This window comes from Pseudophryne corroboree, chromosome 10 (assembly GCF_028390025.1).
Source record: "Pseudophryne corroboree isolate aPseCor3 chromosome 10, aPseCor3.hap2, whole genome shotgun sequence".
Classification (NCBI taxonomy): Eukaryota; Metazoa; Chordata; class Amphibia; order Anura; family Myobatrachidae; genus Pseudophryne; species Pseudophryne corroboree.
This window is the reverse complement of record NC_086453.1, coordinates 278,386,699-278,413,329: the sequence shown is the minus strand read 5'-3', so window position 1 is coordinate 278,413,329 and position 26,631 is coordinate 278,386,699. Positions and strand designations below refer to the sequence as shown.

The 26,631-nt window shown below is 49.0% G+C and overlaps 1 protein-coding gene across 2 annotated transcripts in view; it reads left to right on the top strand.

Annotated features, from left to right (window-relative positions):
* The window catches only part of BUD13 (BUD13 homolog), a 162,449-nt gene that overhangs the window by 38,739 nt on the left and 97,079 nt on the right, over positions 1 to 26,631 (top strand). For both annotated transcript variants that reach the window (XM_063943284.1, XM_063943283.1), the window contains exon 3: positions 20,531 to 20,615. In XM_063943284.1, the coding sequence (XP_063799354.1) occupies positions 20,531 to 20,615 (85 nt within the window). The remainder of the gene's footprint in view (positions 1 to 20,530; positions 20,616 to 26,631) is intronic.

Below are 26,631 nucleotides of genomic sequence, written 5' to 3'. Positions count from 1 at the left end.
CGCTGCACACGAGTCCTGGGAAAGATGGTGGCGTCATACGAAGCCATTCCCTTCAGCAGGTTCCATGCGAGGATCTTTCAGTGGGATCTGCTGGACAAGTGGTCCGGATCGCATCTTCAGATGCATCGGATGATCATCCTGTCCCCCAGGGCCAGGGTGTCTCTTCTGTGGTGGCTACAAGGTGCTCACCTCCTCGAGGGCCGCAGATTCGGCATACAGGACTGGGTCCTGGTGACCACGGATGCAAGCCTCCGAGGGTGGGGGGCAGTCACTCAAGGAAGAAACTTCCAAGGGTTGTGGTCAAGTCAGGAGACTTGTCTGCACATCAATATCCTGGAACTAAGGGCCATATGCAACGCCCTGAGTCAAGCGGAGCCTCTGCTTCGAAACCAACCAGTGCTGATTCAGTCAGACAACATCACGGCAGTGGCCCATGTAAACCGCCAGGGCGGCACAAGAAGCAGGGTGGCAATGGCAGAAGCCACCAGGATTCTTCGGTGGGCGGAGAATCACGTACTAGCAATGTCAGCAGTGTTCATTCCGGGAGTGGACAACTGGGAAGCAGACTTCCTCAGCAGACACGACCTCCACCCGGGAGAGTGGGGACTTCATCAAGAAGTCTTCACACAGATTGCAAATCGATGGAAACTGCCACAGGTGGACATGATGGCGTCCCGTCTCAACAAAAAGCTAAAAAGATATTGCGCCAGGTCAAGGGCGATAGCTGTGGACGCACTAGTAACACCGTGGGTGTTCCAGTCGGTCTATGTGTTTCCTCCTCTTCCTCTCATACCAAAGGTGCTGAGAATTGTAAGAAAAAGAGGAGTGAGAACAATACTCATTGTTCCGGATTGGCCAAGAAGGACTTGGTACCCGGAATTGCAAGAAATGCTCACAGAGGACCCGTGGCCTCTGCCTCTCAGATAGGACCTGTTACAACAAGGGCCCTGTCTGTTCCAAGACTTACCGCAGCTGCGTTTGACGGCATGGCGGTTGAACACCGGATCCTAGCAGAAAAGGGCATTCCGGAAGCAGTTATTCCTACGCTGATAAAGGCTAGGAAGGACGTGACAGCAAAACATTATCACCGTATATGGCGAAAATATGTTGCTTGGTGTGAGGCCAGGAAGGCCCCTACAGAGGAATTCCAACTGGGTCGATTCCTGCACTTCCTACAGTCGGGTGTGACTATGGGCCTAAAATTAGGGTCCATAAAGGTCCAGATTTCGGCCCTATCCATTTTCTTTTAAAAGGAACTGGCTTCACTGCCTGAGGTTCAGACGTTTGTTAAGGGAGTGCTGCATATTCAGACTCCTTTTGTGCCACCTGTGGCACCTTGGGATCTTAACGTGGTATTGGCTTTCCTGAAATCCCACTGGTTTGAGCCACTTAAGACGGTGGAGCTAAAGTATCTCACGTGGAAAGTGGTCATGCTGTTGGCCCTAGCCTCAGCTAGGCGTGTGTCAGAATTGGCGGCTTTGTCATGTAAAAGCCCCTATCTGGTTTTCCATATGGACAGGGCAGAATTGCGAACTCGTCCGCAGTTTCTGCCAAAGATGGTGTCATCTTTTCATCTGAACCAACCCATTGTGGTGCCTGCGGCTGCTCGTGACTTAGAGGATTCCAAGTTGCTTGATGTAGTCAGGGCTTTGAAGATCTATGTTGCCAGGACGGCTGGAGTCAAGAAGACTGACTCGCTGTTTATCCTGTATGCATCCAACAAGCTGGGTGCTCCTGCTTCAAAGCAAACCATTGCTCGCTGGATCTGTAACACGATTCAGCAGGCTCATTCTGCGGCTGGATTGCCGCATCCAAAATCAGTAAAAGCCCATTCCACAAGGGAGGTGAGCTCTTCTTGGGCGGCTGCCCGAGGGGTCTCGGCATTACTGCTTTGCCGAGCTGCTACTTGGTCGGGTTCAAACACATTTGCAAAGTTCTACAAATTTGATACCCTGGCTGAGGAGGACCTGGTGTTTGCCCATTCGGTGCTGCAGAGTCATCCGCACTCTCCCTCCCGTTTGGGAGCTTTGGTATAATCCCCATGGTCCTTACAGAGTCCCCAGCATCCACTAGGACGTTAGAGAAAATAAGAATTTACTCACCGGTAATTCTATTTCTCGTAGTCCGTAGTGGATGCTGGGCGCCCGTCCCAAGTGCGGACTTTCTGCAATACGTGTATATAGTTATTGCTTAATAAAGGGTTATGTTATGTTGGCATCCATTGGTTGATGCTCTGTTGTTTGTTCATACTGTTAACTGGGTAAGTTTATCACAAGTTATACGGTGTGATTGGTGTGGCTGGTATAAGTCTTACCCTGGATTCCAAAATCCTTTCCTTGTAATGTCAGCTCTTCCGGGCACAGTTTCCTTAACTGAGGTCTGGAGGAGGGGCATAGAGGGAGGAGCCAGTGCACACCAGATAGTACTAAATCTTTCTTTAGAGTGCCCAGTCTCCTGCGGAGCCCGCTATTCCCCATGGTCCTTACGGAGTCCCCAGCATCCACTACGGACTACGAGAAATAGAATTACCGGTGAGTAAATTCTTATTATAAAGGAGACACAAGATTTAAATGTATATGTTAATCCAGGCTGACTAAGACATTGGTACTGCCAGTGCCAGGGGCTATATCTCTGAAAGAGCCAGCTGACTGTAAAATTGAGACCACGCTCAAGGAAATTTAAACGGCAGCGGGCGCAGAACAACGCCCCACAATACGTTGTGGGTGAATTTCCAGGGCGGTAGTCAAGTGTGGTCTGATATTGTTATTGACGATTTAGACTCTGCCCCGGGATGAGGTCATTACTCTGCTCCAACATATACAGGATGCTGCAAACTTTGAGTGAGGCTATTAAAGAGTTATGTAAGGCTTATGGCCGCACCACTGCTATGGCTGTTTCGGCGCTCAGAGCGCTGTGGCTACGTCAGTGGTCGGCAGACGCCGATTTCAAAAAGGGTGTAGAAAATCTTCCCTTTACAGATGATGCCTTGTTTGGAGACGAGTTAAATAAATGGATCTCCCAGGCAACGGTGGGTAAGTCTACTTATCTGCCGTCGGCTGTACCACCTGCTAGACGTTCTTACACGGGACTGTCCTCGCAGTCCTTTCGTGTGGCAAGGTTCAGAGGCGGGGGCCGAGGGGTCTCCACTACTTCCAGAGGATCTCGTGGTAATTCCGGTAATCCTGCACCTGCTGTCTCCCTGGACCAGACCACCGGATCCCCTGCCGCTAAGCCTTCAGTGTGACAGTTGGCACCAGCAGCAAGGCGACTTTCAGGTAGGTGCTCGCCTTCAACACTTCAGGTGTGGATGATGGCCTACGTTTGGGCTCCGTAAAAGTCCAGATTTCGGCCTTATCCATTTTCTTCCAGAAATAATTGGTTTCTCTTCCTGAGGTTCAGACATTTTTGAATGGTGTTCTGCACATCCAACCGCCTTTTGTGCCTCCTACGGCACCTTGGAATCTCAAATGGTCCCAAGGTGCCATAGGAGGCTCGGAATGGTTTGAGCCTTTACAGGAAGTTGACGTAAAGTTTCTTACGTGGAAGACCATCACACTGTTGGCCTTGGCTTCAGCAAGACTTGTGTCGGAGCTGGGGGCGTTGTCTCACAAGAGCCCCTGTTTGATTTTTCATGAAGATAGAGCTGAACTCAGAACTCGTCAGCAATTTCTTCCTAAGGTGGTGTCTGCGTTTTTATATCAACCAACCTATTGTGGTTACGGACACCTCTGCTACTTCAAAGTCCTTGGATGTTGTGAGGGCTTTGAAGATCTATGTGAAGCGGACAGCTCGTCACAGAAAATCTGACTCGCTGTTTGTTCTATATGATTCCGATAAAATTGGGTGTCCTGCTTCAAAGCAGTCTATTGCTCGCTGGATCAGGCTTATTATCCAGCATGCTTATTCTACGGCAGGCTTGCCAGTTCCAAAATCTGTACAGGTCCACTCTACAAGGTTGGCGGGTTCTTCCTGGGCGGCTGCCCGGGGTGTCTCGGCTTTACAGCTCTGCCGAGAAGATACTTGGTCAGGTTCATACACGTTTGCTAAGATCTACAAGTTCGATACTTTGGCCTCTGAGGACCTTCAGTTTGGTAAATCAGTTCTGCAGGAATTTCAGCACTCTCCCACCCGGTTTGGGAGCTTTGGTACATCCCCAAGGTACTAATGTGACCCCAGTATCCTCTAGGACGTAAGAGAAAATAGGATTTTAATTACATACCGGTAAATCCTTTTCTCTAACGTCCTAGTGGATGCTGGGAACTCCGTAAGGACCATGGGGAATAGCGGGCTCCGAAGGAGGCTGGGCACTCTAGAAAGATCTTAGACTACCTGGTGTGCACTGGCTCCTCCCACCATGACCGTCCTCCAAGCCTCAGTTAGATTTCGTGCCCGGCCGAGGTTGGATGCACACTAGGGGCTCTCCTGAGCTCTTAGAAAGTTATAGTCTTAGAATTTGTTATTTTCAGTGAGACCTGCTGGCAACAGGCTCACTGCAGCGAGGGACTAAGGGGAGAAGAAGTGAACTCGCCTGCTTGCAGCCGGATTGGGCTTCTTAGGCTACTGGACACCATTAGCTCCAGAGGGATCGACCGCAGGCCCAGCCTTGAGGTTCGGTCCCGGAGCCGCGCCGCCGTCCCCCTTACAGAGCCAGAAGCAAGAAGATGGTCCGGAAAATCGGCGGCATGAAGACTCTGTCTTCACCAAGGTAGCGCACAGCACTGCAGCTGTGCGCCATTGCTCCTCTCACACACTTCACACTCCGGTCACTGAGGGTGCAGGGCGCTGGGGGGGGCGCCCTGAGGCAGCAATAAAAACACCTTGGCTGGCTAAAATACCTCAATATATGGCCCCAGGGGCTATATATGAGGTAAATACCCCTGCCAGAATTCCATAAAAAACGGGAGAATAGGCCGCGAAAAAGGGGCGGAGCCTATCTCCTCAGCACACTGGCGCCATTTTTCCCTCACAGCTCGGCTGGAGGGAAGCTCCCTGGCTCTTCCCTGCAATTCTACAGTACAGTAAGAGGGAAAAGAGAGGGGGGGCATTAAAATTGGCACTGTATACAGTATATTATATAAAAGCTATTAGGGACATAACTCAGTTAGTCCCTGTATATATATATATAGCGCTCTGGTGTGTGCTGGCATACTCTTACTCTGTCCCCCCAAAGGGCTTTTGCGGGTCCTGTCCTCGTTTAGAGCATTCCCTGTGTGTCTGCGGTGTGTCGGTACGGCTGTGTCGACATGTTGAATGAGGAGGCTTATATGGTGACAGAACAGAGGCCGATATATGTGATGTCGCCCCCTGTGGGGCCGACACCAGAGTGGATGGATAGGTGAAAGGTATTAACCGACAGTGTCAACTCCTTACATAAAAGGGTGGATGACGTAACAGCTGTGGGACAGCCGGCTTCGCAGCCCGTGCCTGCCCAGGCGTCTCAAAGGCCATCAGGGGCTCAAAAACGCCCGCTCTCTCAGATGGCAGACACAGATGTCGACACGGAGTCTGACTCCAGTGTCGACAAGGTGGAGTCATATACACAATCCACTAGGAACATCCGTGACGTGATCCCGGCAATAAAAAATGTGTTATACATTTCTGACTTTAACCCAAGCACCTCTAAAAATGGGTTTTAGGTTTGGGGAGAAAAAACAGGCAGTGTTTTGTTCCCCCATCAGATGAATAAATGAAGTGTGTGAAAGCGTGGGTTCCCCCGTTAAGAAACTGGTAATTTATAAAAAGTTACTGATGGCGTACCCTTTCCCGCCAGGTGGATAAGTTACGCTGGGAGATATCCCCTAGGGTGGATAAGGCGCTCACACGTTTGTCAAAAAAGGTGGCACTGCCGTCTTAGGATACGGCCACTTTAATAGGTACCTGTTGATAAAAAACAGGAGGCTATCCTGAAGTCTGTATTTACACACTCAGGTACTAGACTGAGACCTGCAGATAGTGCTGCTGCAGCGTGGTCGGTGACCCTGTCAAACAGGGATACTAGTTGGCAAACATAAAAACATATTAAAGACGTCGTCTTATATATGGGGGATGCACAGAGGGATATTTTGCCGGCTGGCATCCAAAATAAATGTAATGTCCATTCTGTCAGGAGGGTATTAGAGACCTGTCACTGGACAGGTGATGCTGACTTAAAAAGCGCATAGAGAGCCTTATAAGGGTGAGGAATTATTTGGGGATGGTCTCTGGGACCTCGTATCCACAGCAACTGCTGGGAAGAAATAATTTTACCTCAGGTTTCCTCACAGACAAAGGTACAGTCCTTTCGGCTTCAGAAAAGCAAGCGGGTCAAATGGCGCTTCCTTTCTGTACAGAGACAAGGGTAGAGGGAAAAAAGCTGCACCAGTCAGCCTGTTCCCAGAATCAAGATTCTTCCCCCGCCTCCTGTGAGGCCACACCATGACGCGGGTGCTCCACAGGTGTAGCCAGGTACGGTGGGGGGCCGTCTCAAAAATTTCAGCAATTAGTGGGCTCGCTCACAGGTGGATCCCTGTTTCTTTCAAGTAGTATTTCAGGGGTACAAGCTGGAATTCGAGATGTCTCCCCCCCTGCCGTTTCCTAAAATATGCCTTGCTGACAACTCCCTCAGGCAGGGAGGCTGTGCTAGAGGCAATTAATAAGCGGTATTCCCAGCAGGTAATACTCAAGGTGCCCCTACTTCAACAAGGACGGGGTTACTATTCCACACGGGTTGGGGTACCGAAACCGCATGGTTCGGTGTGACCCATTTTATATTTAAAATCCTTGAACACAAAAATTCAAGTTCAAGATGGAATCGCTCAGGGCGGTTATTCCAAGCCTGGACGAGGGGGATTACATGGTATCCTGGGACATCAAGGATGCTTACCTGCATGTCCCCATTTACCATCCTCGCCAGGAGTACCTCAGATTTGTGGTACAGGATTACCATTACCAAGTCCAGACACTACCGTTTGGACTGTACATGGCACCGAGGGTGTTTTATCAAGGTAATGGCCGAAATGTTGATACTCCTTCAAAAAAAAAAAGGGAGTTGTAATTATCCCGTACTTGGACAATCTCGTTATAAGGGCGAGGTCCAAGGAGCAGTTGGTAGTCGGGGTAGCACTATTTTGGAAAGTGCTACAACAGCATGGTTGGATTCTAAACAGTCCAAAGTCACAGCTGGTTCCTATGACACGTCTACTGTTCCTGGGGATGGTTCTGGACATAAACCAGAAATAGTGTTTCTCCCGGAGGAGAAAGCCAAGGAGTTGTCATCTCTAGTCAGAGACCTCCTGAAGCCAAAATAGGTAGCGGTGCATCATTGCACGCGAGTCCTGGGAAAAATGGTAGCTTCCTACGAAGCAATCCCATTAGGCAGGTTCCATACAAGAACTTTTCAGAGGGACCTGTTGGACAAGTGGTCCGGATCGCATCTTCCGATGCATAGGCTGATAACCCTGTCTCCAAGGACCAGGGTATCTCTACTGTGGTGGCTGCAGAGTGCCCATCTTCAAGAGGGCCGCAGGTTCGGCATACAGGACTAGGTCCTAGTGACCATGGATTCCAGCCTTTGAGGCTGGGAGGCAGTCACACAGGGAAGAAATTTCCAGGGACTTTGGTCAAGTCAGGTTATTTCCCTACACATAAATATTCTGGACCTGAGGGCCATTTACAATGCCCTGAGGCCGGCAAGGCCTCTGCTTCAAAACCAGCCGGTACTGATCCAATCAGACAACATCACGGCAGTCGCCCATGTAAACCAACAGGGCGGCACAAGAAGCAGGATGGCGATGGCAGAAGCCACAAGGATTCTCCTATAGCGGAAAATCATGTGTTAGCACTGTCAGCAGTGTTCATTCCCGGAGTGGACAACTGGGAAGCCGATCTTCTCAACAGACACGACCTCCACCCGGGAGAATGGGGACTTCCTCCAGAAGTCTTCCAATAGGATTGTACACCATTGGGAAAGGCCACAGGTGGACATGATGGCGTCCCGCCTCAACAAAAAGCTATAAAAGATATTGCACCGGGTCAAGGGACCCTCAGGCGATAGCTATGGACGCTCTGGTAACACCGTGGGTGTACCAGTCGGTTTATGTGTTCTCCCCTCTGCCTCTCATACCAAAGGTACTGAGAATAATAAGAAGGCGAGGAGTAAGAACGATACTCGTGGATGGCCAAGAAGAGCTTGGTACCCAGAACTTCAAGAATTTATATCAGAGGACCCATGGCCTCTGCCACTCAGACAGGACCTGCGGCAGCAGGGGCCCTGTCTATTCCAAGACTTACCGCGGCTGCGTTTGTCGGCATGGCGGTTGAACGCCGGATCCTGAAGGAAAAGGGCATTCCGGAGGAAGTCATTCCTACGCTTACTAAAGCCAGGAAAGAGGTTACAGCAACTCATTATCACCGCATATGGCGAAAATATGTTGCATGGTGTGAGGCCGAAAGGGCCCCAACAGAGGAATTTCAACTAGGTCGATTTCTGCATTTCCTGCAAGCAGGAGTGACTATGGGCCTTAAATTGGGTTCCATTAAGGTACAGATCTCGGCTCTGTCGATTTTCTTTCAAAAAGAACTAGATTCAGTACCTGGAGTTCAGACAATTATAAAAGGAGTGCTGCAGAGTCAACCCCCGTTTGTGCCTCCTGTGGCACCTTGGGATCTCAACGTGGTGTTGAGTTTCTTAAAATCACATTGGTTTGAACCACTAAAAACCGTGGATCTGAAATATCTCACGTGGAAGGTGGTTATGTTATTGGCCTTGGCTTCTGCCAGGCGAGTATCAAAGTTGGCGGCTTTGTCTTGTAAAAGCCCTTATTTGATTTTCCATATGGATAGGGCAGAATTGAGGACTCGTCCCCAGTTTCTCCCAAAGGTGGTGTCAGCGTTTCACCTGAACCAGCCTATTGTGGTGCCTAGGCTACTAGGGACTTGGAGGACTCCAAGTTGCTAGACGTTGTCAGGGCACTGAAAATATATGTTTCCAGAACGGCTAGAGTCAGAAAATCTGACTCGCTGTTTATCCTATATGCACCTAACAAGCTGGGTGCTCCTGTTTCTAAGCAGACTATTGCTCGTTGGATTTGTAGTACAATTCAGCTTGCACATACTGTGGCAGGCCTGCCACAGCCAAAATCTGTCAATGCCCATTCCACAAGGAAGGTGGGCTCATCTTGGGCGGCTGCCCGAGAGGTCTCGGCTTTACAACTTTGCCGAGCAGCTACTTGGTCAGGGGCAAACACGTTTGCAAAATTCTACAAATTTGATACCCTGGCTGAGGAGGACCTGGAGTTCTCTCATTCAGTGCTGCAGAGTCATCCGCACTCCCCCACCCGTTTGGGAGCTTTGGTATAATCCCCATGGTCCTTACGGAGTTCCCAGCATCCACTAGGACGTTAGAGAAAATAAGAATTTACTCACCGGTAATTCTATTTCTCGTAGTCCGTAGTGGATGCTGGGCGCCCATCCCAAGTGCGGTTTATCTGCAATACTTGTACATAGTTACTGTTAACTAAATCGGGTTATTGTTGAGCCATCTGTTGAGAGGCTCTATTGTTTCATACTGTTAACTGTGTTTCATATCACGAGTTGTACGGTGTGATTGGTGTGGCTGGTATGAGTCTTACCCGGGATTCAAAATCCTTCCTTATTGTGTACGCTCGTCCGGGCACAGTACCTAACTGAGGCTTGGAGGAGGGTCATGGTGGGAGGAGCCAGTGCACACCAGGTAGTCTAAGATCTTTCTAGAGTGCCCAGCCTCCTTCGGAGCCTGCTATTCCCCATGGTCCTTACGGAGTTCCCAGCATCCACTACGGACTACGAGAAATAGAATTACCGGTGAGTAAATTCTTATTTTCTCGCAGTCCGTAGATGATACTGGGGTCCACATTAGTACCATGGGGTATAGACTGGTCCACTAGGAGCCTTGGGCACTTCAAGTAATCAATAGTGTGCATTTGCACCTCCCTCCATGCCCCTCCCACCAGACTCAGTCTAGAAACTGTGCTCGAGGAGTTGGACATACTTTGAGAGAAGGATTTAAAAAGACAGTGGTGAGATTCAAACCAGCACACACAAAACAAGAGGAAAGCCATGCTAACCAAACTTGAACCAAAAACAATACTTATCCAAGTAACAGTACAGGAAAACACGAAGCACTGGGTGGGCGCCCAGTATCCTCTACGGACTATGAGAAAAGGATTTACCGGTAGGCAATTAAAATCCTATTTTTCAGTGGATTTGCTTTACGGGGTGGGATTGGATACGTGGATTTCTAAAGTTACTGCGGGAAAATCCACGTTTCTCATCTCTGGAGACCCGCCAGTTAGACGTTCCTACCCGGGGCCGTCTACCCAGTCCTTTTGGTCTAACAGATTTAGATCTAGGTCCAGAGGTGCCTCCAATGCAGCTAGAGGCACCAGAGGTAAGACAAGAAAACCAGCAATTGCAGGTTCTCAGGATAGCACCAGTTCAGCTGCCACTAAGGCCTCAGCATGACGGTGCCCACCCACCCCGAGGGGATCTCGAGGTGGGCGCTCGACTGCGTCACTTCAGCCGCATCTGGGAAAGCTCCTGCCAGGATACCTGGGTAAAGGACCTCATTTCTCAGGGCTACAAGCTGGAGTTTAATGGCGCTCCTCCCCAACGATTTTTCAAATCAAGCTTACCAGCTTTGGAGGATATGCGTGTTACGCTGCAACAGACCATCCTAAAATTGGTCCAGTCCCAAGTCATTGTTCCAGTGCCACTGCAACAACAGGGAAAGGGTTACTACTACAACCTGTTAGTGGTACCGAAACCGGACGGTTCGGTAAGGCCCATTTTGAATCTAAAATCCTTGAACCCTTACCTAAAGGTTTTCAAGTTCAAGATGGAATCCTTGTGAGCAGTGATTGCGGGCCTGGAAGAACGGGAGTTCATAGTCTTCCTGGATGTAAAGGACGCGTATCTCCATATCCCGATTTGGCCGCCTCATCAGGCTTACCTGAGGTTTGCTCTGCTGAACGATCACTACCAGTTCCAGGCGCTACCCTTCGGCCTGTCCAGAGCTCTGAGGGTGTTCAGGAGGTTATCTGGACGATCTCATGATAAAAGCGAGATCCAGGGAGCTTCTATTACTCCATATAGACCGCACTATCCAACTTCTGTCACACCATGAGTGGTCCTCAATTTACAGAAGCCCACCTGGAGCCAACTCGGCGGCTCCTGTTCCTGGGAATGTTGCTGGTTACTGTGGCCCAGAAAGTGATCCTCCCAGGGGACAAAGCGAGAACACTTCAGGAGATGGTTCGAATGGTTCTCCAGCCTACTCGAATAGCCATCCATCTTTGCATAAGATTGTTGGGGAAGATGGTAGCCTCATACGAGGCGATCCAGTATGGAAGGTTCCATGCCAGAACATTTGGATATCCTGAGCAAGTGGTCCGGATCACATCTTCAGATGCACCGGATAATACGGCTGTCCCCTTAGGCCAGGATTTCCCTCATATGGTGGCTGCAGTCCTCCAACCTACTGGATGGTCGAAGTTTTGGGATTCAGGATTGGATCCTTCTCACAACAAATGCGAGTCTGAGAGGATGGGGAGCTGTCACCCAGGGGGCTCAGTTCTAGGGCAGTTGGTCAGCCCACGAAGCCCCACTTCCGATCAACATTCTGGAACTTCGGGCAATCTACAATGCTCTGATTAGGGCCTCTACTCTACTCAGGGATCACGCGATCCATGTTCAGTCGGACAACGCCAGGGCAGTGGCGTACAGCAATCGACAAGGAGGGACAAAAAGCAGAGCCTGTATGCAAGAGGTGTCAAAGATACTCCTCTGGGCAGAAAGAAATGCAAGAGCAATGTCCGCAATCTTCATTCCGGGAGTAGACAACTGGGAAGCGGACTTTTTGAGTCGTCACGATCTCCACCTGGGAGAGTGGGGGCTCCATCATCAGGTGTTTCAGCAGATCATCGACCGGTGGGGCTGCCCAAAAATAGACATGTTGGCTTCTCATCTCAACAAGAAGCTTCATTGGTATTGCTCACGAACCAGGGACCCTCAGGCGATGGCAGTAGATGCACTGACGTCGTCATGGCCTTTTCGGGCTGGTCTACCTGTTTCCTCCGATTCCATTGCTCCCAAGGGTGCTAAAGCGAATAAGGAATCAGGGAGTCCGGGCAATTTTGATTGCCCCAAATTGGCCTCGGAGGGCGTGGTACGCGGATCTTCTGGACATGTCTGTCAAAGACCCTTGTCCTCTGCCACTGAGAAGAGATCTTCTTCAACAAGGACCGTTCGTCTACCCGGACTTACGGCGCCTTCGTTTGACGGCATGGAGGTTGAGCGGAACATCCTAGCTCACAAGGGCCTTTCCAAAAGGGTTATTGCTACCATGGTTCAGGCCAGGAAACCTGTGACGTCAAAACATTATTATCATTTCTGGAGAAGATATGTCTCTTGGTGCGAGGAACGCATGTATCCGCCTGCAGAGTTACACTTGGGACGTTTCCTACGTGCTGGTGTGGATAAGGGCTTACATCTGGGTTCCATTAAAGTCCAGATTTCAGCTCTCTCAAGAAATTGACAGTGTTGCCAGAAGTTCAGATCTTCTTGCAAGGGGTACTTCACATACAACCTCCTTTTGTGCCGCCCACGGCACCCTGGGATTTGAATGTAGTGTTGGAATTTCTACAGTCCTCCTGGTTTGAACCTCTGATGATGGTAGAAGACAAGTACCTCACGTGGATGACGGGGATGTTATTGTCCCAGGCTTCTGCTAGGCGTGTCTCAGAATTGGGGGCCTTATCGTGTAAAAGTCTCTACTTGGTCTTTTACGAGGACAGGGCTGAGCTCAGGACTAGCCAGCAGTTCCTGTAGAAGGTTGTCTCTGCGTTCCACTTGAATCAACCTATTGTGGTTCCGTCACGTTCTGGCACTTCTGCTCCTCCGGAAGGGATTAGATGCTGTGCGAGCCTTGAAGATCTATGTCAAGAGAACGGCTCGGATCAGAAAGACGGATTCTTTGTTCATGCTATATGGGGGGTCATTCCGAGTTGTTCGCTCGCAAGCTGCTTTAAGCAGCTTTGCACACGCTAAGCCGCCGCCTACTGGGAGTGAATCTTAGCTTATCAAAATTGCGAACGAAAGATTAGCAAAATAGCGAATAGACACTTCTTAGCAGTTTCTGAGTGGCTCCACACTTACTTGGCATCTGCGATCAGTTCAGTGTTTGTCGTTCCTGGTTTGACGTCACAAACACACCCAGCGTTGGCCCAGACACTCCTCCGTTTTTCCCAGAAACGGTAGCGTTTTTTCGCACACACCCATAAAACGGCCTATTTCCGCCCAGAAACACCCACTTCCTGTCAATCACATTACGATCACCAGAACGAAGAAAAAACCTTGTAATGCCGTGAGTAAAATACCTAACTGCATAGCAAATTTACTTGGCGCAGTCGCACTGCGGACATTGCGCATGCGCATTAGCGACTAATCGCTCCGTTGCGAGAAAAAAATACAGAGCGAACATCTCGGAATGACCCCCATGATGCACAGGAAAAGGGGTTGCCCTGCTTCAAAGCAGTCCATTGCTCGTTGGCTTAGGCTTACTATCCAACATGTCGATGTGTTGGCTGCCTTACCTATTCCACAGTCTCTGAAGGCCCACTCTAAAAGATCGGTGGGGTCTTCCTGGGCGGCTGCCCCGGGGTGTCTCGGCCTTGCAACTATGCCGAGCTGCTACCTGGTCGGGGGAAGAACACTTTTGTGAAGTTGTACAAGTTTGATATCCTGGCCAAATAGGATTCCCAGTTTGGGCAGGTGGTGCTGCAGACGTCTCCACACATTCCCACCCGTTTTGGAAGCTTTGGGACGTCCTCATTGTACTAGACTTCCCCAGTATTGCTTATGGATGCTAGAGAAAATAGGATTTTTATTACCTACCGGTAAATACGTTTCTCGTAGTCCATAAGGGATAATGGGCGCCCGCCTCAGTGCGTTGACTTTTCTGCAGGTTATCTTTTATATGGTTACCTGTTCAGCTGTTGCTGTTTTGTTACCAGCTGGTGAATCAGGGTTAGGTTTGGTGCATCAGGGTGGGCGCCCTGATGTCCTGCGGACCTCAACGAAACAGAGTTAACCATGGTAAGTCAACCATGGTTAACTCTGTTTCGTCGAGGTCCACTGGATCCACAGGGCGCCTACTCTGACACACCTAACTTGGGAATCTTTCACTAACTTCTTCCTACTGATATGGAAGAGTTTGTTGTTTTTCTCGTATGTGCAGGTCTACCGTCTCGCTTAATTCTGCTCCTGCTTTGGTCTTGCTGACAAAACTGATTTCCCTTGGCCAGGTGGCAAGGCTATAGGGAGGGGGGTTGGACCGGTGCATCTTTGGAGCTCAAGAGCCTGATCCTTATCAAACCACCTACACCCCATGTCAATCCTGTGGACCTAGAAGGAACAGAGTTAACCATGGAAAGTCTACCATAACTCTTGTTTCTCTAACGTCCTAAGTGGATGCTGGGGACTCCGTAAGGACCATGGGGGATTAGCGGCTCCGCAGGAGACTAGGCACAACTAAAGAAAGCTTTAGGACTACCTGGTGTGCACTGGCTCCTCCCACTAAGACCTTCCTCCAGACCTCAGTTAGATTCTTGTGCCCGGCTGAGCTGGATGCACACTAGGGGCTCTCCTGAGCACCTAGAAAGTAAGTATATTTAGGTTTTTTATTTTCAGTGAGATCTGACTCACTGCAGCGAGGGACTAAGGGGAGAAGAAGCGAACCTACCTAACAGGTGGTAGTTTGGGCTTCTTAGGCTACTGGACACCATTAGCTCCAGAGGGATCGACCGCAGGACCCGACCTTGGTGTTCGTTCCCGGAGCCGCGCCGCCGTTTCCCTTACAGAGCCAGAAGCACAAAGAGGTCCGGAAAATTGGCGGCAGAAGACTTCGGTCTTCACCAAGGTAGCGCACAGCACTGCAGCTGTGCGCCATTGCTCCTCATGTACACCTCACACTTCGGTCACTGATGGGTGCAGGGCGCTGAGGGCAATAAATAACACCTTGGCTGGCAAATATACATCATATATAGTCCCAGAGGCTATATAGATGTAAAATTACCCCTGCCAGTATTACAGAAAAAGCGGGAGAAAGTCCGCCGAAAAGGGGGCGGGGCTTCTCCCTCAGCACACTGGCGCCATTTTCTCTTCACAGTGCAGCTGGAAGACAGCTCCCCAGGCTCTCCCCTGTAGTTTTCAGGCTCAAAGGGTTAAAAAGAGAGGGGGGGCACTAAATTTAGGCGCAATATATGTATACAAGCAGCTATTTGGGGAAAAAATCACTCAGTTATAGTGTTAATCCCTGCATTATATAGCGCTCTGGTGTGTGCTGGCATACTCTCTCTCGGTCTCCCAAAGGACTTTGTGGGGTCCTGTCCTCAGTCAGAGCATTCCCTGTGTGTGTGCGGTGTGTCGGTACGGCTGTGTCGACATGTTGGATGAGGAAGGTTACGTGGAGGCGGAGCAGAGGCCGATAAATGGGATGTCGCCCCCTGTGGGGCCGACACCAGAGTGGATGGATAGGTGGAAGGTATTAACCAACAGTGTCAACTCCTTACATAAAAGGCTGGATGACGTAACAGCTGTGGGACAGCCGGCTTCTTAGCCGCGTCTGCCCAGGCGTCTCAAAGGCCATCAGGGGCTCAAACAACGCCCGTTACCTCAGATGGCAGACACAGATGTCGACACGGAGTCTGACTCCAGTGTCAACGAGGTTGAGACATATACACAATCCACTAGGAACATCCGTTACATGATCTCGGCAATGAAAAAATGTGTTACGCATTTTCTGACATGAACCCAAGTACCACATAAAAGGGGTTTTATTTTTGGGGAGAAAAAGCAGCCAGTGTTTTGCTCCCCCATCAGATGAATGAATGAAGTGTGTAAAGAAGCGTGGTTTCCCCCGATAAGAAACTGGTAATTTCTAAAAAGTTACTGATGGCGTACCCTTTCCCGCCAGAGGATAGGTCACGTTGGGAGATATCCCTTAGGGTGGATAAGGCGCTCACACGTTTGTCAAAAGGTGGCACTGCCGTCTTAGGATACGGCCACTTTGAAGGAACCTGCTGATAAAAAGCAGGAGGCGATCCTGAAGTCTGTATTTACACACTCAGGTTATATACTGAAACCTGCAATTGCCTCAGCATAAATAGTGCTGCTGCAGCGTGGTCTGACACCCTGTCAGATAATATTAATACGCTAAGACAGGGATAATATTTTGCTAACATTGAGCATATTTAAGACGTTGTCTTATATATAAAGGATGCACAGAGGGATATTTGCCGGCTGGCATCCAGAATTAATGCAATGTCCATTCTGCCAGGAGGGTAGTAGAAACCCGGCAGTGGACAGGTGATGCTGCATTTAAAAGGCACATGGAGATTCTGCCTTATAAGGGTGAGGAATTGTTTGGGGATGGTCTCTGGGACCTCGTATCCACAGCAACAGCTGGGAAGAAATTTTTTTACCTCCAGGTTTCCTCACAAAAAAGCTTAAGAAAGCACCGTATTTTCAGGTACAGTCCTTTCGGCTTCAGAAAAGCAAGCGGGTCAAAGGCGCTACCTTTCTGCACAGAGACAAGGGAAGAAGGAAAAATCTGCACCAGTCAGCCAGTTCCAGGATCAAATATCTTCCCTCGCTTCCTCTGAGTCCACCGCATGACGCTGGGGCTCCACAGGTGGAGACAGGTGCGGTGGGGGGCGCGTCTCGGGAACTGCAGGGATCAGTGGGCTTGCCCACAGGTGGATCCCTAGGTTCTGCAAGTAGTATCACAGGGATACAGGCTGGAGTTCGAGATGACTCCCCCTCGCCGTTGCCTCACATCAGCCTTGCCTGCTGCCCTCGGAGAAAGGGAGTACTGGCGGCAATTCACAGGCTGTACTTCCAGCAGGTGAAATCAAGGTACCCCTCCTTCAACAAGGCCGGGGTTACTATTCCAAAATGTTGTGGTACCGAAACCAGACGGTTCGGTGAGACCCATTCTAAAATTGAAATCCTTGAACACTTATATACGAAGGTTCAAGTTCAAAATGGAATCGCTCAGGGCGATTATTGCAAGCCTGGAAAATTTCAGGGTATCACTGGACATCAAGGATACTTACCTGCATGTCCCTATTTACCCTCGTCACCAGGTGTACCTCAAAATTGTGGTACAGGATTGTCATTACCAATTCCAGACGTTGCCGTTGGTCTGTCCCCGGCACCGAGGGTATTTACCAAGGTAATGGCCGAAGTACTTATCCCGTACTTGGACGATCTCCTTATAAAGGCGAGGTCCAGGGAGCAGTTGTTCGTCGGAGTAGCACTATCTCGGGAAGTGCTACAACAGCACGGCTGAATTCTGAATATTCCAAAGTCGCAGCTGGTTCCTACGACGCGTCTACTGTTCCTGGGTATGGTTCTGGACACAGAACAGGATAAAAAGGGTTTCTCCCGGAGGAGAAGTCCAAGGAGTTGGCGTCTCTAGACGGAGACCTCCTAATACAAATACAGGTATCGGTGCATCTATGCACGCGAGCCTTGGGAAAGATGGTAGCTTCTTACGAAGAATTTCCATTCGCCAAGTCCCATGCAAGGGTCTTCCAGTGGGATCTGTTGGACAAGTGGTCCGGGTCGCATCCTCAGATGCATCGGCGGATAACCCTGTCTCCAAGGGCCAGGGTGTCGCTGTGGTGGTGACTGCAGAGTGCTCATCTTCTAGGGGGCCGCAGATTTGGCATACAGGACTGGGTCCTGGTGACCACGGATGCCAGCCTTCCAGGCTGGGGGGCAGTCACACTGGGAAGAAACTTCCAAGGCCTATGGAAAAGTCAGGAGACTTCCCTACACATAAATGTTCTGGAACTAAGGGCCATTTACAATGCCCTAAGTCAGGCTAGACCCCTGCTTCAACACCGGCCGGTGCTGATCCAGTCAGACAACATCACGGCGGTCGCTCATGTAAACCGACAGGGCGGCACAAGAAGCAGGATGGCGATGGCAGAAGCCACAAGGATTCTTCGATGGGCGGAAAATCATGTGTTAGCACTGTCAGCAGTGTTCATTCCCGGAGTGGACAACTGAGAAGCAGACTTTCTCAGCAGACACGACCTCCACCCGAGAGAGTGGGGACTTCATCCAGAAGTCTTCCAAATGATTGTACACCGTTGGGAAAGGCCACAGGTGGATAGGATGGCGTCCCGCCTCAACAAAAAGCTACAAAGATATTGCGCCAGGTCAAGGGACCCTCAGGCGATAGCTATGGACGCTCTGGTAACACCGTGGGTGTACCAGTCGGTGTATGTGTTCCCTTCTCTGCCTCTCATACCCAGGGTAATGAGAATAATAAGAAGGAGAGGAGTAAGAACTATACTCATTGTTCCGGGTGGCCAAGAAGAGCTTGGTGCCCAGAACTCCAAGAAATGATCTCAGAGGACCCATGGCCTCTGCCGCTCAGACAGGACCTGCTGCAGCAGGGGGCCTGTCTGTTCCAAGACGTACCGCGGCTGCGTTTGACGGCATGGCGGTTGAACGCCGGATCCTGAAGGAAAAGGGCATTCCGGAGGAAGTTATCCCTACGCTATTTAAAGCTAGGAAAGAAGTGAACGCAAACCATTATCACCGCATATGGCGGAAATATGTTGCGTGCTGTGAGGCCAGTAAGGCCCCAAAGGAGGAATTTCAGCTAGGTCGATTTCTGCACTTCCTACAAGTCAGAGGTGACTATGGGCCTTAAATTGGGTTCCATTAAGGTCCAGATTTCGGCTCTATCGATTTTCTTCCAAAATAGAACTGGCTTCACTGCCTGAAGTTCAGACTTTTGTTAAGGGAGTGCTGCATAGTCAGCCCCCGTTTGTGCCTCCAGTGGCACCGTGGGATCTCAACGTAGTGTTGGATTTCCTGAAGTCGCATTGAGTTGAGCCACTTAAATCCGTGGAGCTACAATACATCACGTGGAAAGTGGTCATGCTGTGGGCCTTGGCGTCGGCCAGGCGTGTATCAGAATTGGCGGCTTTGTAAAAAGCCCTTATCTGTATTTTATATGGATAAGGCGGAATTGAGGACTCGTTCCCAATTCCTTCCTCAGGTGGTAGCAGTTTTTCATGTGAACCAACCTATTGTGGTGCCTGCGGCTACTTGGGACTTGGAGGATTCCAAGTTTCTGGACGTAGTCAGGGCCCTGAAAAGTATATGTTTCCAGGACGGCTGGAGTCAGGAAAACTGACTCGCTATTTATCCTGTATGCACCCAACAAGCTGGGTGCTCCTGCTTCTAAGCAGACTATTGCTCGCTGGATCTGTAGCACGATTCAACTTGCACATTCTGCGGCTGGAATGCCGCACCCTAAATCTGTAAAAGCCCATTCCATGAGGAAAGTGGGCTCTTCTTGGGCGGCTGCCCGAGGGGTCTCGGCTTTACAAATTTGCCGAGCTGTTACTTGGTCGGGTTAAAACACTCTTGCAAGAGTCTACAAGTTTGATACCCTGGCTGAGGAGGACCTAGAGTTTGCTCATTCGGTGCTGCAGAGTCATCCGCACTCTACCGCCCATTTGGGAGCTTTGGTATAATCCCCATGGTCCTTACGGAGTCCCCAGCATCCACTTAGGACGTTAGAGAAAATAAGATTTTACTCACCGGTAAATCTATTTCTCGTAGTCCGTAGTGGATGCTGGGCGCCCATCCCAAGTACGGATTGTCTGCAATTCTTGTATATAGTTATTGCCTAACTAAAGGGTTATTGTTGAGCCATCTGTTGAGAGGCTCAGTTGTTATCATACTGTTAACTGGGTATAGTATCACGAGTTATACGGTGTGATTGGTGTGGCTGGTATGAGTCTTACCCGGGATTCAAAATCCTTCCTTATTGTGTCAGCTCTTCCGGGCACAGTATCCTAACTGAGGTCTGGAGGAGGGTCTTAGTGGGAGGAGCCAGTGCACACCAGGTAGTCCTAAAGCTTTCTTTAGTTGTGCCCAGTCTCCTGCGGAGCCGCTAATCCCCCATGGTCCTTACGGAGTCCCCAGCATCCACTACGGACTACGAGAAATAGATTTACCGGTGAGTAAAATCTTATTTTTTGCGCAAAAAAATTACGGTCATTTTTTAAAATGTTTTAGAATAATGCTTATAGCAGCTATTTGACATATTTGAAAATCCTCAAATACTTTTTATATGAACAATAATAGACTTCTATGCGGTTATCCTATACTAGTTTGTCTTTTTGTTGGGGGTGCAGGCAGTTTTCCTCATTTTCACCTACACTTAATGCCTGTAACATAAGCAAGATTTATTGCATGAATGCAGATTTTGCAATTTTTTTAATTGAATTGTGCGATAAATGAGAGCGCACACAGTGGCAATAAGCGGAATTATGGTGCGATAGGTGTGTTATGTTAACTGGCTACCGCAGCAAATTTAATTCCCCCTTAGTATGATTGTCTTGGTTGATGCTGTTGAGTGCTTAAGACAAATCAGATCCAGTACACCATTGCTAGTCTCAGATAACTTTCCTCATGTACTGTGCAGGTGGCAGAGTTTGTAGATGAGCGCCCAGAAGAGGTCAAACGCATGGAAGAATTCAGGAACAGCAACAAGTGGAAGGTGATAAAACGTGAGTGGCTACAATATACACAGTTAAAATGTCTAGAGCAGAACTCGGTCCTCAGGAGCCCACACGGTTCATGTTTTCCATGTCACCCAGCAGGTGCACTGTGTATCTCCGAGTGTCACGTTTTAAAAATCTACAGGTGACCTGCAAAACATGAACTGTTTTGGGTCCTGAGGACCGAGTTTGAGAACCTGTGGTCTAGAGCGTAGTCCTCTAATAGGGGTCTATTCATGAAGCAGTGAAAAGTGTGGAGAAGTGACCCAGTGGAGAAGATGCCCATAGCAACCAATCAGCATTAAAGTAACATTTATAATTTGCATAATATAAAATTATACAGAGCAGCTGATTGGTTGCCATGGGTTACTTTCTCCACTGGCTCACTTCTCCACTCTTTTCACTGCTTCATGAATAGACCCCTTTCTTATAGTTGACAAAAACTTGTGCATTGAAATTGTTAATTACTAATTTCGGACGCTCAATGTTAATATTATTTCCTGTTAAATGGGATATTGTATTATTACCAGTTATTTATATAGCACATACATAGTCACGGATTCTGTCGATATCCTGACAGCGGCATCACCCCCACCAGAATGCCGGCAGCGCAGCGAGCGCTACGTATTCTCTTGCGGGCTCGCTGCACTTGCCGCAGGATCTATGGTGCACTGTGATTCCGGCTGGTGGCATTGTTGGCTGGCAGGATTTCGGCGTCTGTATCCTGACAGACGGGATCCCGATAGTCGGCAAATTAAACGCATCCCATAGTCACACTAGGGTTAATATTGGAAGCCAGTTAACACATCAGTATATTTTTGGATTGTGGGTGGAAACCGGAGTACCCAGAGGAAACCCACGCAAGCATGGGGAACATATATAAACGCCACACCATAGGGCCATGCATCTGATCATAAATGTCAGTTCTGCCAACCAGCATGGGGCATGGCACAGTGTTCTGCAGAGAAGCGGAGTGCTCTCACTGACCGCATTGTCACCTAAGTGGAATCAGCAATAAGCGCTGCTAACTGAAACACTATTGCTGTGTAAACGCTGCATGGTTCATGGACAAACTTGGTGCAGCTTCTCTGCTTAAAACCAACTAGATTTCTATTGGATAAAAACCCTGCCGTGTTTTTGGCTGCATACGCTAGCATGGTATTAACACCCCTAATATGAAATATATGAAAAAAACCTACCACCAAGAAAGCAACAATTTCAGTATTGTGCTATAGTACCAGATAAAGGACATACTTTATAAAGGGTATATGGCTGTGGTGCACAGGGAATCTGATACAGGTGCAGTGTATGGTTGGCATATGATTCATGTAGATAGGGAGCTGTTATGCCCCTAGAACAGGGCACCATTGAATAAAGGTGGCTTGTGCCTGTTATGCACATGGCAATATATGTGGGAAAATAACTGTCTTGGACATACTGTAATTCTTTACAGATTCAAGTGGTGGGCTTAAGGCAACACTGGGAACAGATAGCCTGCGCATGGGAAAGTTGGGCATTAAATGCCTATATTTAGCATGTCAAACTTTGTTAGGCAAATAATTGTTGGTGGTATATTGTAGGTATGAGGCTAAGGGGTCTATTTACTAAGCGTTAGGTGGAGATAAAGTGCACGGAGGTAAAGTACCAGCCAATCAGCTCCTAAATGTCATTTTTCAAACCCAGCCTGTGACATGGTAGATAGGATCTAATTGGCTTTATCATCGTCCACTTTATCTCTGTTCAAGGCTTAGTAAATAGACCCCCAAGCTGGGTGCAAACCCTACATTGTGTATGGAGGACTGGTCAACAGGAGGCGGTTATACTGAGCACAGTGCTGTATATTGTGGGCTCAGTGTAATGTGCATAGGTCTGCTTTGCACAGCATTTACTATTTTTGTCATACATTGTGCCCAAATATTTATTTATTTTTTTCTGCAGTGGGATACACTGTGTTCCACAGGGAATACATCGGCGGTGTAGAGTTGGATCTTGATCCACAGGCAAGACTGTTCCCAGGATGTATTGCATGGCCACCTCTATGGTGCCTGCAGAGCAGGTCACTTAACAGGGGGGCTGCGCTAGGCAGCCCTGAAAAGAGCTTTTAGAAGACTTCAAGGGCTGCAGCACTTTATATGTCATTGTGACATACTGTGTTGCGGCTCCATCACCTCCCCAGAGGGCGCCGCATATTCCCACTGGCCGAGTTCCCGAGTACTTGCGGCGGAGGCGCTCCGGTTCCCAGGCACACCACCGCAGACGCTCTCCTGGATCGCGTGGCTACTTCTTAGGGAAGAGGTAAGAGGGTCCCCCAGGCGGGACCTGCCGCTAAATCGCGATCCGAATGTGGTCTTCGGAGACGGAGCGCGCCACTGGCGTGGACACTGTGTCAGTACAGGGACCTCACTATATCCACCAGGGCAGGGAGCACAGGTCGGATTGTGTAAAATCCATTTTCAAAGGCTACACAGTACACGGTGATGAGGACCAGTATAGGGGATAAGGCACTGATCTGTAGCCCCTCCCCCAGCTCCAGGTGCCATCTACTGCTGGTGTTCCTGCCCTGGAGCTGCTTCTCACACTCTCCCTCACTCCCTGACTGAGATTTGGACGCCATCTTCTCAAGTAGCTGCGTCTAGGACTGCAAGGCAAAGTCTCCTCTGTAAATCCGCCTGCCTCATCAGCGCTGTGATTTTACAATCACTTAAGTATTCTACATCTCATTCTAAAGACAGTGTTCGTTAAGAACAAGTGTATCTCTACTAGAATATTTAGTACAAGTGTTGTGATATATACATCCAGTCTCTGGCTGTGCATTGTTTTATTTATATATTAAATATATATATATATATATATATATATATATATATATATATGTATTTATTTACTAGTCCAGTGCAGTTTTATTGTGTGTCTTAAATAATTTCTGCATTATCACAATGACTGTGTGTGCCTGCTTCTGCTGTTTGAAATTCACTTTCAGTGTATCACAGCTATAGCTATCGCTGTATTCTGTACCCTGGGGGGGGGGGGGGGGGGCTAGGTGCGTCAGGGTCAAATATATAGTGCTGCACAGTATATTCTGTTAAGTGTATTTTACTTCGCTCTTCAGTCACCTCATACCGCATTTATTCTCTGTTTATGTTTCTGTATTTACTGTCACATAATTAAGGGAGTGTTTTGCAGGTATTGTATTTGTCTGCCCATATTGTACTGTTACGCTCTACGGCTACATTCACTATAATGTCTGCCACAAAGAGCGGGAATCCTGCGGGCGCTCCTCCATCATGCAGTGCTTGCACCAAGGATTTACCTGAGGGGGAAGTTTTAACTGATGGTTTGTGTACTGGGTGCCAAACATCTCCCAGTCAGCCCGCAGCCCCTGCAGCCAATCAGGAGCCACCTTGGGCAGCGTTCTCCAGTATGCTGAATACACTTGTGACACGTCTTACGCCCCCTTTGGGTCCTCCTGTGCCATTGCAGCCACATATTGTCCCTGTAGTTAATCCTCCCATGGCGGATACTCTGTCTACACAGATACAACAATTAAATCAATCTTTGGTTAGACAAAAGTCTACCCCACGTCCCTCTGGGGTCAAGGGGTTATCTAAGCGGGCCGCTTCCTCCTCACAATCCACCAATATTTCAGATAATTCTTCTGATGAGGATGGGGAACATACTGATCCGTCAGACACTGATACAGTTGCTTCTGACGAGGAACCTACAACTCAAGTTAATGTTCTTGACCTAGTGGAGGCTATTAAGCTGATTATCCAAATTGATGATGAGGTAGATCCCACTACTGCGTCTAAGAAACCTGATAAGTTCAAACGTCAGAAGGTTACTAAAGTAGTCTTACCACATTCTGACCATTTAGTAGACATACATCGGAACCCTGGTTTTCTCCAGGAAATAAATTCTCCGTGTCTAAGAAGATGCTAGCTCGTTATCCTATCCCTGCGGAGTTAAGTAACAAGTGGAAAACTCCACCGCCGGTGGACTCTCATGTCATCTGTCTTGTGGTGTCATCTACTCTGCCTGTCACCACTGTCACCTCACTGAAGGAACCAACAGAAAAATGTGTGAAAGGATGCCTGAAGTCTATTTACTCCATTACAGGTGCTGTACTTAGGCCCACTATTGCAGCCTCCTGGGCTGCTAAAGGAATTGAAGTATGGGTTCAGGCATTAGAGGAAGAGTTGCCGCAGGATATTTCTGACAGTGCCAGACAATATCTGTCTCATAATACCACCGCCTCCCACTATTTTCAGGAGGCGTCCTCTGAGGCAGGTGTAATGGCGGCCAAGGCGTCAACTACGTCTATACTGGCTCGCCAAATTATGTGGTTGAGATCCTGGAAGGTGGACCTGGACTCCAAAAAGACCTTGGAGGAGCTCCCCTTTAAGGGAGACATCCTATTTGGGGAAGATCTGAATAAGATTGTGACTGACTTAGCGACTACTAAGACTGCATTTCTCCCAAGTACCAATCCTTCTGCACCGAAGGAAGAGTACCACTTTTTGTTCATTTTGACCTCCAGGGAAAACAAAGGGTCAGGCGTACCGAAGACAGGCTCGTGCTTCCAAAACCACTAAGCCGAAACCTAAACAATCCTGGGATGCCCGTCTGCCTTTTTCCAAACAAGACAAACCTGCTGCATAATATTCCTTGGGATCCGTTATAAGCGCAAGCTCTACACCTGATTGTGCCATCCCTCCTTGACACAGAAGTGGTAGTGGCGGTACCTTGGTCCCAGATAGGCAGGGGATACTATTTGACCCTGTTTCTAGTCACGAAACCCAATGGGTCTTTCCGGCCTATACTCAACCTGAAATCATTGAACAAATTTGTGAGAGTGTCCAAATTCCGTATGAAAACTTTGCGCCCTATTATGCTGGCCATGGAAACCGATGACTATATGGCATCCCTGGACATACAAGATACTTACCTGCATATACCTATTGCCATATCGCATCAGCAATATCTCCGGTTTGCTATTGGCAACCTACATTATCAATTCCAGGCTCTGCCGTTTGGACTGACCACGGCTCCTCGGATCTTCACCAAGGTCATGGCCATGATGACGGCCCATCTCTGCCATCAGGGAATCGGGGTCCTACTGTATCTGGACGACTTGCTGATCCTGGCGAACTCCCAAGATGTTCTCCTCAATCATCTGGAACTGATGGTCCAATTCCTACAAGGCCACAGGAGGCTCCTCAACTGGAAAAAGTCCTCGCTGGTCCCTGCTCGGAACATGGTGCACCTGGGGGCACTGCTGGACACACACAGGCAAAGACTGTTTCTGCCTCCAAAGAAAGTCATGAAACTTCAGGACAGGATCAGATACTTCCTTTCTCGGCCAAGAGTGTCAATACACTCAGCGATGCAAGTACTAGGCCTCATGGTATCGGATTTCGACATGGTGGAGTACGCTCAATTTCATTCCCACCCTCTGCAGAGGTTAATCCTTTCCAAATAGAACGGCCTGCCTCATCGGACCAGGTCTCAAATTATCTCCTTGACTCCTGAGGTTCGTCTGTCACTGAGCTGGTGGCTACAGGACCAACAGTTCAGCAGGGGCCGTCCCTTCTGGATCCCCAACTGGGTTCTACGGACTACGGACGCCAGTCTGCTGGGTTGGGGGTGCAGTGCTAGAGCAACACACTCTCCAGGGTCGGTGGACCAAGGAGGAATCTCTACTCCCGATAAACATTCTGGAATTGTGGGCAGGGTTCAAGGCTTTGACTCATGCCCTGCCTCTGATACAGAACAGGCCTGTTCAAGTACAATCAGACAACGCCACCACGGTGGCATACATAAATGATCAAGGCAGCACTCGAAGCCGCATATCAATGCTGGAAGTGTCAAAAATCCTTTGTTGGGCGGAACGCCATCTGCCAGCAATATCGTCAGTGTTCATTCCCGGAGTCTTCAACTGGGAAGTGGGTTTCCTCAGTCGTCCGGACGTACACGCCGACGAGTACATGGAATGGGATGTGGTACGGGCTCTCCATATTTATGTGGA